Below are 14991 nucleotides of genomic sequence, written 5' to 3'. Positions count from 1 at the left end.
GAAGTAGAGAGGCAGCCATCGTTAAGCTAGCTATATATTTTTGTGTCATTATGTGCCCGGCCACGCAAACACTTCCTTGGCCATGGAAATTGAACTACCATTTAATGAAACTCGCTGTTCCCATGTGAATTTACAGCACATTTTTAGAGATCACATGTTTCAATTGAGTGGAATTCGAGGTTTTTGAAGAAGTTGCCAGGTGAGAATGTTCTTTCTTTGGAATTCATCTCCACATGAATAAAAATAACTATATATATATATATATATATCCAAAGAGAAATAGTAGGCAAGCCTCGAAAAATTACGAAGAATTAAGGTAAAAGAGATCATAGAGATAATGGAGCTACTCAAGACAATTAATCAATAATTTAATAGAAAGATTATGTTGTCTATTTGGGTCGCATAAAGAGGTGAGGTTAAAAAGAAATTAGTGTAATTTTTATCGTTAATTTTTTTTTTAAAAAAAGAAATTACAGGACTAAAAAGTGTGAGTTCTATAATCGGGAAAACATGGCATAAAAGCCATGAGGTAGTACAAAAACAATAGGGCATAAACTCTTTAGATTTCTTTCTCAAGATTTTACGATAAGATTTATAAATTAGAATTAATTATATGATAATTAATGAAGATCAAGGATACGGACAAGCATCAAAATCATTTCTTGAAAGTGGGTCGTTTTATAGTATCTGAACTCTTGTCTCCCTCGTATGGTCACAGTAGAACAGTACAAAAATTGGACTCTAACATGGATTCTTAAAATATTCCATATGAAAACAAAAAAACATCCTCAGCCCGAGTTTAATAAATTAATTATGATATGTAAAGATACCAACGAGCTATAAATATTTTTTAAAAAAAAACTGATAATTATATATCAATTTACAAACCCATTTTCCTGTCATTGAACTCCTCACTGGCAATGACAACTCTAACGTTAAAACCTTCACATGGTTAGTTAACATTATAATGGAGTTAGTTGGAGCTATCCTAGCTGGTACAAGATTCGAAATTAAGAATTAGGGATAATTTTTTTATTTCCATGTAGAATCAGAAAGGTGCAGAAGTACTGCAGATCATCATTCCTATAATAAGATTTGAAATCGATAGGAAATAGGATCATTTCATGCCTGCTGGGCTACAGAGAGAAGCTTGGCAGTGAAATTGGAAATCAATAATTAGTTTATGAAGAAGAGAAGATGGTGTTGTCAGGAGAAAAAAAGAAAAAGAAAAGAAAGAAGCAAGATTTTCAGTTCAGGAGCTGCTTTCCGTCATCACTGTGCTCCCTTACTTCAGGGAATCTGACGGCATAATTCTTTTGGAAACCAAGTGACATCATTTCACATTAAACCACAGTTGTTAAAACAGTGTCTCCGGTAGTTTTCATTTTATACATGTTTATTTTTAGTTTCAACAAAGTTTTTGAAAAAAATTATTTATTTATTTTCGTCAAATTATTTTTTTGTATTTTTAAATTATTTTGATAATTTCAATGTATTTCCAAGTAAAAAAAATTTAAAAAAGCAATCGCAATATACCTAACAGATTCTTAGAAAATTGACGACACATAATCTAATTTAGATTGAGTTTTAACTTGAATTAAAAAAAATATTAACCTAGTAAGATTTAGTTCATCTAATTAAATTTTTAATGACTCGATTGACTCGATCAAATCCTATATAAACCTAACCGGATCAACTCGAAGGAATTTAAAAAGAAAAAAGATATACATGGGTATAAACTTTGCTGTGAATTGCTTAAAAATAACGTTTTCTCCACTTTCTATTTGACAATGTTAAGAAAGTCTGGCCGACGTGTACCCACAGCATTATCCAAATATTGATAAGGTTAATTAGGTGAACTTGCAAAATTTGTTGACACAGCTTAATGACCATTTTTTCTGATGCGCAAGTTAATTTTTCTGACCAGCCTTCACCCATTTCTTCTCTTACATAATGTTCTTGACGATTTTTGTGAATAATGTCATAAAAATAGTAACAATTTCTTTTTTCAAGAGACTATCATGAATCTGGACATGTAAGCGATGCATCCCTTCTTGGCACCAAGATTATTAAAAGTAAAAATTTCATAGATTTTCTAGTTTTGGTGGGGATAATTTTCTTTAGACAGAATTGGTAAATTCAATTAAAATATGCTATAATTAACTTGAAAAATACTATATGATTATATATAAAACAAAAACAAATATTAAGAAACCTGAAGGGGTGTAATTCAATTAGTCAGACTCTAGATTTGTTCTTTAGAGATCACTAGTTCGAGTCTCACAAATTTTAGGGTCACTAAAGGTTTATAAGGTCGTTAACTTCAAGACCTGTTGAATTAGTCGAGATATGCGTAAAATGATCTAAATATCATATTAATAAAAAAAAAAAACAAAAGGCATGAAAAATATCTATTTTGATTTTATTTTTTGAACCATGTAACATGGACATGTAGCCTACATGTATTATAGACAAACAAGTGGAATCGGCAATAGATCTTGTGTATCCGTTTCTTTGTATTTAATGAGAAGTTATAATAATTACAATTTTGAAATTTTTTATATATGGCCCCACAAAATGTCCCCACCCCACCTCACCCCAGTTAAATGGATATTAAAATTCTTGTGAAATCTATTTTGTAGGATCATCAACGATAGATAGTTTTTTTTTAAAAAAAAAAAATGATACAACGGTGTATTTTTAAAGTAGTAACTCGTTAATTAAAATTAATTTTCTTAAAACTATTTTAAGAACATATCTATACATTAGTTTGATGTATTTAAGATAAATTATTAAACGATTATGTTTTTTTAATTGCATATCAACGAGCATACCTGCAACGTAAGATATAGCTAACAAGACTTGAAAACAAAGTGGAAAAAAATATATATTTTAGCTGATGTTTTTAGACCTTACTCTATTTCCCACTTATAATCTTATCTTCAAGATGTAAACCAGAAAAAAATATTAATAAACTTGATTCATAAATAAGAAATTAGTTTTTGACAGCTCAACAATTCTTCTTAATCAAAGACAATTTGACAATCTCCCTCTATAAATAAGCTGGCCAAGCTTGTACAAAGCCTCTATCTTCTTTCTTATAAACACTAGCTACCATTTCTTGGTTTCTTGTTGCTGTCACTCTGATAATTTAGTTCTTGATCTTTTTATATCATTAGTTTCTTTGTGAGTTGAAGCAAAGAACGAGCAAAAATGCCTGCAGTAGGGATAGCTGTCGGTGACAACAAAAAGGAGTATCCGGGCAACCTTACTCCTTTTGTCACTGTAACATGTATTGTTGCTGCCATGGGTGGTTTGATCTTTGGTTACGATATTGGGATTTCTGGTAATTCTTCTTAGATCAAGTTTAATGCTTTAAATATTGATTTGTCACATCATGATTGTTATTTTTTCTCGAAGAAACCAAATATACAGTAGAAGCTAGCATTCAAGAATGCTTTTCTTTTCTTGATTCATTCTTGAATGCATTCTCTACCAATATTACTTTAAAGAATGTTTCTTTTGTTGTAAATATACAAATATTGATTTTGTTAAGTGGATTTGTGATTTTGCAGGTGGAGTTACGTCCATGCCATCATTCTTGAAGAAGTTTTTCCCATCTGTTTACCGTAAACAGCAAGAAGACAAAACATCAAACCAGTACTGCCAATATGACAGTCAAACACTAACCATGTTCACTTCTTCTCTGTACTTGGCTGCTTTATTGGCATCACTTGTGGCATCCATAGTTACTCGTAAATTTGGAAGGAAACTCTCCATGTTGTTTGGAGGTGTTCTCTTTTGTGCTGGTGCCATCATCAATGGTGTTGCTAAAGCTGTATGGATGTTGATTCTTGGTAGAATCTTGCTTGGTTTTGGTATAGGTTTTGCCAATCAGGTACTAAATATTTCTTTTTCTGTTTTGATGATTCTTGTTTTCATTTTTAGTTGCTTTTGAGTATGAGGTTATTTTATTTGGATCTGGAGATGGGTATATTTTGGGGTTATTTATTCTTCTTTTTCTATTTTAAGTATATGAAGAAGAAAAACAATAAAATGTGCTTCAATTTTTATTCTTTCTGTGCATAATTTCATAGTTTTCAATGGAATCGTTCTGGGTTTTGAGTTTCAAAGCATCTCATCTTTGTTTTCTTGGATATAAAAAATTGATTGATTTATTTTTTTACCTTAGTAGATCTATTCTTTTGCTTTGATGGTTTTAAGTTTTAGGTCAGATAAGGGGGCACTCTTTTTGTTATTTTCTTGGAGAGAGAACAAGTGGGTTTCTTGGAAAATGACAAAATCACGTTCTTATACCCAGCTGTTTCTGATCCGGACATGAGCTCCTAGTCCTTTAAAGTTGAATAGGATTTAATGTCGTGTTTGGTTCCTGAGAAAAAGAAAAAGAAAAAAAAGGTGATCCAAATTTTCCGCTACTATAGTCTATAGCAAGACAAGTCAAAGAATTCGACTGAATGATTAGGAATAAGATAAAGGGAGTGACTTTGTTATTTTATCATTTTTTGGAAGTCATGGTTGCCTTGTTTTTCTTTAGCATGACATCTCTGGCGCCTGTTTTTTCCACAAAAAGTTCACTTGTTGATGGTAGCTTTGAATAGAAAAATTGTAAGTTGATAGCTGCTTAATTGTTAATTAAACTTAATTAAGTATGGAAAACTGCATTTTCTGCTCTCTTTTTTGTTTATTTGTTTGATTGATTTGTGTGTTTAAAGTAGTATTTGTTCTTAATCCAAGAAACATGAACAACAAGACAAGAATGTATGGTCCCAAGAAAGACAAAAGTTCTGTTCAATACCTCCGATTTGATTATTTACTAATTGGTTTAATTAGAGAAGGTGATTAGAGATTTAATTATTTTCATTTTTGTTTGTGATTACAGTCTGTGCCACTCTACCTCTCTGAGATGGCTCCATACAAGTTCAGAGGTGCACTCAACATTGGTTTTCAATTATCAATCACAATTGGTATCCTTGTTGCCAATGTGTTAAACTATTTCTTTGCTAAAATCCATGGTGGTTGGGGATGGAGATTGAGTTTGGGTGGTGCTATGGTTCCTGCCCTTATAATCACAGTTGGATCACTAGTCCTCCCTGATACTCCAAACTCTATGATCGAACGTGGCCAGCATGATGAGGCTAGAGAAAAATTGAGAAGAGTTCGTGGTGTAGATGATGTTGATGAGGAGTTTAACGACCTTGTTGCTGCTAGTGAAGCTTCAATGAAAGTAGAACATCCATGGAGAAATTTGTTGCAAAGAAAGTACAGGCCTCACATAACCATGGCAGTAATGATTCCAATCTTTCAGCAACTTACTGGCATTAATGTCATTATGTTTTACGCTCCTGTTTTGTTCAACACAATTGGTTTTGGTAGCAATGCTTCGCTCATGTCTGCTGTGATCACTGGTGTTGTTAATGTCGTTGCTACCATGGTTTCAATCTATGGCGTCGACAAGTGGGGGAGAAGGTTTCTTTTCCTTGAGGGTGGTTTTCAGATGTTGATATGCCAGGTAATTTTCTTGGCTGCGGAAGAAATTAGCTCTCTTTGTATTGTTTCTCTTATTATACCTACGAATCTCTGATACATTTTTTTGGGTCAACTTTTGCGTATGTGCAGGCAATCGTAGCAGCTTGTATTGGTGCCAAGTTTGGAGTTAACGGGAACCCTGGTGAATTGCCCAAGTGGTATGCTATTGTTGTGGTGCTTTTCATTTGCATTTACGTTGCCGGATTTGCTTGGTCTTGGGGCCCTCTTGGTTGGTTGGTGCCAAGTGAGATTTTCCCACTGGAAATCCGATCAGCTGCACAAAGTATCAATGTGTCTGTCAACATGCTTTTCACTTTCATAGTTGCCCAGATTTTTCTCACGATGCTTTGCCACTTGAAGTTTGGGCTATTCCTCTTCTTTGCCTTCTTTGTGGTGCTGATGTCCATCTTTGTCTACTACTTCTTGCCTGAGACAAAGGGCATTCCAATCGAAGAGATGGGACAAGTATGGAAGACTCACTGGTTCTGGTCAAGGTACGTTACCGATGAAGATTATCCCAAAGCAGGAGGCTATGAGATGACCAAAGGAGGGCAAGGTCCGAAGAATGTGTAGCTGGGCTTGCTTGGGTTGGATTTGGTAGTCGGCTCTTTTGATTTTTGGTAGCAGTACATACCCTACTGGTTTCAATGTCAAGAATTATATGAAATTGTTCTCAAATTTATCTCGAATTGAAAAGGTCTTGAGCTTTATGTCAGCAAAAATCCCAATGTATAGATAAGAATCTATTGTGTGGAAACCTTATTTAAACCGATTTCAATGCAAAAATAATTTCTTCCATCGCAATTTGTTGCTTGTTTGCATCAATTATTCAACTATGTCATGCGGGCATCTTCAACCCTATAATTTAAATAATAAACCTCCTTTCCGCGATCCCCTTCAATTTGTTTCTTCTCTTTTGCTTCATCCGTGATTGAGGAAGGTAGAATTACTAAAAAAATCATAAATTCTATTCTATTATGATGTGTTGTTCTCTACTCTAATAGATGACACACTTGTCGTTGTCCTCGTCAATCCTCATGAATTTTGCGTAGTCATGCTACCTTCATAGTTACTCTAAGCTAGACAGCAAATGTTCAATGCGTGGAGATGACTGATGCCTAAGAGTGTCCATGGCATGAAGGGCCAAAGTTTCTCATAATCCCTGCAAATTCTTCACAATTAAGCCTTATATCGTCAAAGTCTATGTACTACTTGAGCAGATTTGAGAGGATTATATTTCCAAGTTGGAAATTTCATCAAGATTAACCACATTGGCCGGCGGGAAGGGGTGATTGATGTAGAGTCAAATTGAGTTTATGTCCTTATGCTTGTCCTCTTGCCTAGTTGCTTGTCAATGCCATGAATTTGAAAACAGATTTTCACCCATTTTTTGAGTTAAACAATGGATACATACACATGATGGATGTTGACTTCTAAGTATTTTAAGCAACCACTAGAGAAGGGTCCAAATGCAGCTGAAATTAATTTTACTCCAAAATCTCTTTAGTTTATTAAATACAATATTTGAAAGCTATATGTCAATAGATTTCCTCTGAGCACAAAAAAATCTCCCACTCTTGTTTTTTTTTTTTTTTTCCCGTTCACTAAAGTAAAAATTAAAGGGGAAAATAGTAAATTTTAAATAGCGTTTAAATACTGTCTAGAAACATAAATAATAATAAAAGTAGAAAAAACATGTTTTTATGTTCATGTTTTAAAATGATATATAAAAGTTAACTAATACTGTTTAGAAATGTAAATATTTCAGAAACAGTTTTATTTCATGTCTATACTTCCATCCCTCCAATCAAATATATTTTTATTTTTTTGTATTTATTTAAAAAAAAAACTCTAACCAAACACAACCTACACAACTATTAACTATTGAGGGATTCTGGATTGAATCCCGAAATAATTTATTTCTAACTCAATTAAGTCTTTAAAAGTTAATAAAATCCTTAAGTGATTCGCCCATCCATATTTGTTAATGCATTTTCATCCAAATTGTTGATTTATGCATAAAAAATGATACCATTTTATAGGCCCTCGACACTAGATTAAAAACTAGGGAAATCTTGCAATTGAGATTTCATCAAGAACTGAATTGAGATTCGAGTTATAGTTTCTAAACTAATTTGAGTCTGCCCACTATCGAACCTCTCACCCACTAATTCAAAAGAAATGTGGATTTATCAATGATTACTACAATAAATATATATAAGGTGGGTGGCATATCACAACAAATGAATGGATGAAATATTGCCAAAACCCACCGCTTTATTGCAAGTGGAGAATCAAGTTTCACATGCTTTATGAGTAGCATTTCCCCTTTTCTCTTCACTAACCACTAGCCTGTAACATCTTTCGGTGACAAACGTAATGGTGAATTGAATGCATGATGCCCCAAATGGATAACACAAGCAAGAACTTTCAAGGAAAAGGGAGAGGTTACAATGAATTTAGTCACGGTCTTGCAATGAAACGAAAGGAGAATCGCATGACTAGCTACTCTTTAATTGTACTCAGGCACTTTTGCCTCTATCCCTCGACGGATATGTTAGTTTTTGGATAGGATCATAGATAATGGATAAGGAATTTATTTCTTGGTTACTTGTTCCTCTCTCTCTCTCTCTCTCTCAATTTCAGAGAGATAAAGAAATTGGGAATCATATGCTAAATCTCCTTTTTCTCAATGTTGGTTCTTTTTTTTTTTTTTTTTAACCCGGAGTGTTCAGGTCAGCTTACACGCACCACAACTAATCTTCGAACCCACTGAACACCCTGCAAGCCCAATAGACAGATAAAACACCGCGGGAGTGACAGACGTGCACGCTGAGGCTCGAACCCAGATGACAGAGATAAGAAAACCTTGTCTCTGTTGCTGGACCACAAGCCTCGGTGCTATTAATGTTGGTTCTTATTAATTACATGTGGTGGATAAGTTTATCAATGACATATATGATTACACTTAATTAAGAAATATATAAAAGTACAATTAAACGATTATAGAAATGAAATTTTAATCTCTAATTATTCAAAATCCTTACTTCATTTATTAATTATATTTCATTCAAAATATACTATATTGATTTGTTTATTAATCAATATTTACAAATACATTTGCTTTTTATATTGTATTAGGATAAATTTTCTCATCAATGGTTAATCTTAATGTGGATAACTATTCAGTATTATCCCAAGATTTAGTTTTGATATACAGATACTTTGAATTAAAAAGAGAAACACAAGAACAAAAAACTCATGCCTAGGATCAATTTGCCAAGGATGTCCCCCACGAACACCCATGTTTGGCATTGGATGCGATCCGTATGTTCTTGTTTTATTGATTTTATTACAAGGGGAATAAAGCTTTGGTGTCTTATCGATCTACTGTGCTTAGCTTACATTCCTATTCAATACTCAAAATAATGACGAGAAATTGCATAAAATTCGATAGCCATTAGCCATTATAGGACTTTTATAGCAAGTTTTGGAACTTCCCTTTACGTATTTAAATTGTTATATCCATTTCACTCATCATCTGAAAAGAACTGAGCTCAAGATTTACAAGTAATCTTCAAATTCGTTGGGATGTCTTCTTGAGACATTCACGAGGGTAACCCACCTCTTCCATGCCATTTCCATGAGCTGCTGCTGCCAAGGACAAGCATTTTGGTCGTATAGTTACAGCACTGATGGTGTCGTAGAGATCAACTGGGATTTGATCTGTTGAGACAAATATTATAATGTAAGATTGACCATTTATATTGGAGCAATGTACGCAGATAAAATTATCATTTAGTTAATATTTCTAGATAAAAATAAATAAATATAAAGGGAGAAAAACGTATTTAGTTGGAAAAACAAGGGCAGACATGAAATAAATTTGTTTTAAGAACAAATTTAAAGTAAATTTTTATTTTTAAAAAATAATAAACATAATAAGATATGTGGCTTCTGTTTTCAACTCGTACGGATCTCTAATTTAAACCTTTTCTTGGAATAAAATAAAACTATCCGAGCTAATTCAGTATCCAAAGACTTTGTGTCTGGCCCAATTGCGTATGTAATGTACAGAATAGGACCTCTTTCTCGAAAACTTATATGTAGGTAGTGGGACAGGCCCATCAGAAAGTAATAGGGCCCATGAGTCCAGGTAAGGTACTTTGAGCATGCAAACAACATCAGTGTCGGATGAGATTAGTTATCTCCTTAAAAAATAACTATAGATTAGAACACATTTTTATTAGAAAAAAAAAAAAAAACACAAGAAAAAGAAGCTGAACTGGGAGGCTATGAGAGTAGGATTTCTCCTTAAATCATGGGCCAACCTTCCAGCCTAAAGTCGACAGATTCCAGTAGCGCAAGTAAATTGAAGCAACCATCCCCCTGGAGCTAGTTCTAGTTTAAAAATAATAAAAATATATGAAAATCTAGATAACTTGATCCGATAACTCGATTGACTATTTATTTTTTTACAAAAACATCATTTTTTATATAACAAAAAATTAAAGATTAACCCTGTATAACCCAATTAAAACCCATGATTCAGGCATTCTGCGGGCCAACCCTCCGCATTATTTGCTTGCGTGGATAAACCTGTCTTTAATTCGAAACTCTACATACAATACCTTTATAATACCCTCACAATCTAGACTTCAGTTTTGCAATTTCTTTCCTATTGTCACCCACTTTTGTAAAAAGAATAAAGAAACTGTGAGAAATAAGTCAATTTTTACCGTGGTTATATTTATACAAGGGGTGCGGCGTCCCCAATCACCACCGAGAAAGGAAGGGGAAATTCACAAAAAGCAAAGAATGCTTGGAATCAGCTCAGAGTTTGGAGACACCCAGTTGCGGGCCACAAGATTTTCCTGTCCTTCCGGGGTCCTGTCCAGGGTGTGGGTACCACAGGCTGTTCATGGGCCAGGGTGTGTTTCAACTATGGTGATCAACAGGAGACCACCGAATTCCAGGCAATGAGGATTAATCATGCACATCACAGACTAACAGCAGTGAAGATTCCATGGTATCTCAATGGATCAACCATGGAAGACTGCCATGAGAAATAACGGAGAAACAATTAAGCATCGAGATCTGATTTCTGCCTTGAAGAAAGTTTTTCCCTCATAAGAACACTCATTAAGCTAGAAATTATGCGCATTACATTTGAGTAAAGATCAGTTTATTTCTGAAATGGGATAACAAAATCACAATTATCTACAGGACGCTGTTGAACGAAAAAGTTTCAATTCCTCAAATCACAGAATTCATCTCACATTTTTTTCCTTTTTACACACCATGCTGAAGTTTCCTACATGATTCACAGAACACAAAATAACCTTTGCATTACATGAAAAGGTTGAAGGACTTTACTGAATGGTGGATTGTATCCATTCATCATACAAAGGCACCTTGAAGACAACTGCCCCTCTATACCGAGTCTACTCCTTCAACCTGCTGCCGAGCAAGGTATCTTTCCCTTCGCTCTTTCTGTACAAAATGAATAGACAAAGATTAGGCATCGTACAGAGAAATTCACAGGGAGAAGTTGGGAAGTCCACCACTTGATAACTCACCCATTCATCTATCACTAGTCCTTCACCAATAATCCTCGGACCTGCATCTTCTGGAGGTTTCTTGCGTGCCTCAAGAGCTGCATCAGCATCAGCCAACTGGCGCTTCAACTTTTCCAAAGCCTGTAAAAATAGCATCACACGTAGTTCTATGAGCTTGTATGGCATACGTGTGAAACAAAAGAAAATGCATGTACCATATGCGAAGACAGACAATGATCAATTCTAAAGCACATATAAATTTGATTCCATGATTATTGACATATTATTGATACTTACAGGACCAGGACGCTCTGGATTTAGAAAAAAAACCCGCAATATTTGCTCTACTGCTACTTGATCTTTCTGCTCATCAAACTGCACGGACAAAGCATCCAAAGTCACTTCATGAAGTTGCAACAGAAGACTCAAAACACCAAAATAAAGTCCCAAATAGACCAAAGCAGTTTGTAAAGATATTCTGGAGTGTCCATCAAACAAAAGCACCCAGCCAACACAAGATGTAATTGAATCCAAAATCTATCATAATTATTCTGCCAAAAAAAAACAAAAAAAAACGGGCGCAGATTCTCCAGAACCAACAAGTGTAAGATGACCATTGGCATCCAGTGCACATCCATTAAGGGTGAGAAGTGTCGGTGCACTAGAGACTTTGACATCATAAAACAACACCCCTATGCTTGCTAGCTTTACATTACAGTGAGCAGCCTGGCAATAGCCAAATAACATCTATTATACCAGAAAAAGCCCCTAACAAAGATGAAACTAAATGAAATGATTGTGCATTCTTTAGAAACAACAAAACTAATGGTAATATGGACGCCTAAGATAGCTATCTGTCTCATAGCGTCTATCGACCTCCTCATTAACCAAGATACTTGTCTGTTGTATTTGAAGAATTTGAAATATGACATGATGCTCATTCCAAGTAGAATATGTATCGGACCCAAATAAATCAAAATAAAAGCATAGCACCAAGATCATTTATCATCAGACTATTGTTGACCAACATAGGCTCACACTAAAACACTAAAACTAATGAAAAGAAAAGGTTAAAGGAACCATTCTACACACCAGCTCAGGTACATAGTCCATGACCCCTTTCACCTTCAGGCTCATGATTTTAAATTTAACCCTGCTCTTCTGCTCCATTGGTTTCTCGTTAATTTCTGGGAGTTCAATAAACTTGAAGACTGACATCCAAAATCAAGAAAATAATTTCGTATTAATTGGGTCAAAAAAACACATAAAATAGCTAAGTTACATCCTTCTCAAAGCACAGTAATATGAACAGAAAATGCAACAGTAATTAATTACCTGTAGCTATGATACTTTCCCCAGGTGCAAGAATAGCCCCTGGAGGACGCATGAAACAGCTTTTCGGTGCAGTTGTTTGAAACTAAATCAAGAAAAAGAAAGAAAAGGCAACTAACTTAAAAAAAATCCAGTCATGTAATTGATACAATAACAAAAATATCAATTACAACAAGAAATGGGGTGACCCAAAATGAGTATATAGGTTACATGGCTGGACTCTGTGAAACCACAGAAGAACAATGAATAAGAAATTGAAATGTACCTTAAAAGCTACATGTGACTTGCAAGTGTTTTTAATCCTGATGGCACTGCGAACCTGCTTGCCAGGTTCATCTAAAAATAGCATACAGAACATAAATACATCAATTAATTCCATCAGAAATCAGTAACAAAATCCATAATCAGTACCAAGCACGAAATTACGAAAATAAAATAGTCCCCATAACCAAATTAATCGTAATTATCACTAATCCCAGAGGCTGATTGATTCTTGACATTGATTACTTGATTGGATGATTTTTAAAAGTAAATAGGATGATGCTACCCAGATTAGCTAATGCAATTCACTTTATCTCTCTTTTCTTAAATATTATCAAATTATTAACACTTCAATTTTCAATTTTCTAGCCACCAATACAAATAAATAAAAAGAACTTGAATTTTCAAATTCCTCTTTAAGGAGAAATGATAAGCATTAATGATCTCAAATCTTTATTTTTTCTTCAAAATTACCAAAAATATTAGCAACAACAACACAACTTAATCCAAAAAATCATCATAAAATTACAGAAATCAACTTTCCACCAAAAATTTAACATTAAAAAAATCCAGCTAAAAAACCAAACAGATCACATAAAAAAGAAAACACTAAGACTTACAAGGAAAGTAAAGCTTGGAAGAAGGATCGAGTTTAAGACGACGACGTGTCGGCAACAGCGATCTAGCAACAGAAGAGACAGAATTGGAAGCAAGAGGAGGATTGGATCCTTCGATTAGGGAGTTGGGCTGGTGATTATGGTGGTGGTGCTGCTGCTGCTGTTGCTGCTGCATCATCATCATCGTTGAAGTAGGAGTGTTAGTAGTAGAAGAAGAGGGTGTCGTATTAGTGTTGCTTCCTCCTAAAAACGGCAGCTTTAAGAATCCCCACACTTTACTGTTGTTGTTGCTGGGAGTATTATCGGTTGGTGATCTCTGGTCCGCTATGGCCATATCACAGCATGTGGAACGGTGTCGTTTTGCTGGTGGTTTCTCCCAAGGAAAATGGAGGGAGAGAGGGAGCTGTGGTGAAGGGAGTAAAGTGGGATGGGGGGAAGAGAGAGAGAGAGAGAGGTGGAGGAAGGTGGTGGATGGGGGAATGGATTTAGAGGGGGGATTTAATTGGGTTTTATTATTTGGGTTCATGTCCAAATCAATACCTTAAAAAGGTATTTTTATAATTTTAATTATTTAATAAATTGTTTTTACTTAAACTTATATGCATACCATGAATCTTGATAATTTTAATTATTTAATAAATTATTTAATAATTATTTCTTTTTCATCCTTTCATTTATCCCATCAATTCCTTTGATAAACATGATCTTGATAATTGATTTGTCCAACATTCTTTTATGAAAAATGAAAATCCCGAATCCTAATTATTATTCGTGAGCAAGATTTCCGATTTTTATAAAAACAATTCTGCTTAATTTCTTACTTCAATCTGTTTATTTTTATATTTTAAAAGTGTTTTTAAAAAATTTGTTTTATTTTTTTATTTTAAATTAATAATTTTTTAGTGTTTTTAGATTATTTTGATGCACTAATTTTAAAAATAATTTTTTAAAAATAAAAAAAATATTATTTTAATATATTTATAAGTAAAAAACACTTTTAAAAGCAACTACAACTACATTTCTAAATAAACACTAAATAATCTTGATATTAAATACCAAAAACCAAGAAGATTAATCTAATGTTAATATAGGAGTACAATTTATTTAACAAAAAAAAAATTATCTCTTCATGATCGCCACTTCTATTGCTTGTGTTTTAAAATAATAATGATTGAAAAAGAAAAAATGGTGCAAATTCACGAAGAATGGGAGCTCTCTTCCTTGATGGAGTGTTTTCCATTTACTCCTTTCCCTGTAACTTCGATTTTCCTGGCCCACTCACTGATTGATGATGGAAACAACTTGGCTTTTCGGTAAACTTCGCGTTGACGTTGTATGTTGACTTTGGAAAAAGTGAGGTTGTTGGATCTTCGGAGTGTTTTCTGGCTTCTTTGGAATTTTCTTGCACTTTAGATGGTGGGATTAGTTGATTAAACACCATGCTTTTCAACTTCGATTTTATTATTAATCGGTGATAGACGCGGGAGATTTTGTTTTCAAGTGCCCAAGTGGTTTCACTATTCTTACCCTGATTTTATCCGACAAGATACACGTTTCGGGCCACAAATTTATTAGCTATAATTTCAAAATAATATCATTTTAGATTAATTTTTTTTTAAAAAAATTATTTTTATAGTTAACCAAACAAATCATTGGATTAATATGGATTTAACTAG

The 14991-nt window shown here is 33.9% G+C and overlaps 2 protein-coding genes across 3 annotated transcripts; one reads left to right on the top strand and one right to left on the bottom strand.

Moving 5' to 3' along the window:
• Positions 1 to 3044: 3044 nt before the first annotated feature.
• On the top strand, positions 3045 to 6345 carry LOC7494335 (sugar carrier protein C). Its single transcript, XM_002305613.4, has 4 exons — positions 3045 to 3346; positions 3576 to 3898; positions 4901 to 5530; positions 5638 to 6345. Exons 1-4 carry the CDS (start codon positions 3214 to 3216, stop codon positions 6118 to 6120), a joined length of 1569 nt encoding a protein of 522 aa, XP_002305649.1. The 5' UTR covers positions 3045 to 3213; the 3' UTR covers positions 6121 to 6345.
• Positions 6346 to 10715: 4370 nt separating this feature from the next.
• Positions 10716 to 13809, bottom strand: LOC7494334 (vesicle-associated protein 4-2). 2 transcript variants are annotated; one of them, XM_002304961.4, is made up of 7 exons: positions 13319 to 13807; positions 12703 to 12773; positions 12441 to 12522; positions 12198 to 12316; positions 11403 to 11480; positions 11127 to 11246; positions 10716 to 11040 (listed from the first exon to the last, which is right to left on the bottom strand). In XM_002304961.4, exons 1-7 carry the CDS (start codon positions 13647 to 13649, stop codon positions 10981 to 10983), a joined length of 861 nt encoding a protein of 286 aa, XP_002304997.3. In that variant the 5' UTR covers positions 13650 to 13807; the 3' UTR covers positions 10716 to 10980. The 2 variants fall into 2 exon arrangements, with proteins under 2 accessions (XP_002304997.3, XP_024454419.2); XM_024598651.2 differs by lacking the exons at positions 12441 to 12522; positions 12703 to 12773 and having other exon boundaries at positions 13319 to 13809.
• Positions 13810 to 14991: the final 1182 nt, after the last annotated feature.

The sequence above is a fragment of the Populus trichocarpa genome, chromosome 4 (assembly GCF_000002775.5).
Source record: "Populus trichocarpa isolate Nisqually-1 chromosome 4, P.trichocarpa_v4.1, whole genome shotgun sequence".
NCBI lineage: Eukaryota > Viridiplantae > Streptophyta > Magnoliopsida > Malpighiales > Salicaceae > Populus > Populus trichocarpa.
This window is presented reverse-complemented; position numbering and strand designations above follow the sequence as displayed.

Coding starts and splice junctions, on each gene's coding strand:
- LOC7494335 (XM_002305613.4), top strand. CDS start 3,214: ATGCCTGCAGTAGGGATAGCTGTCGGTGACAACAAAAAGGAGTATCCG. Junction 3,899..4,900: donor GTATAGGTTTTGCCAATCAG/GTACTAAATATT, acceptor TTGTGATTACAG/TCTGTGCCACTCTACCTCTC. Junction 5,531..5,637: donor TTCAGATGTTGATATGCCAG/GTAATTTTCTTG, acceptor GCGTATGTGCAG/GCAATCGTAGCAGCTTGTAT.
- LOC7494334 (XM_002304961.4), bottom strand. CDS start 13,649: ATGGCCATAGCGGACCAGAGATCACCAACCGATAATACTCCCAGCAAC. Junction 12,523..12,702: donor AGTCACATGTAGCTTTTAAG/GTACATTTCAAT, acceptor TTCTTGATTTAG/TTTCAAACAACTGCACCGAA. Junction 12,317..12,440: donor GGAAAGTATCATAGCTACAG/GTAATTAATTAC, acceptor TTTGGATGTCAG/TCTTCAAGTTTATTGAACTC.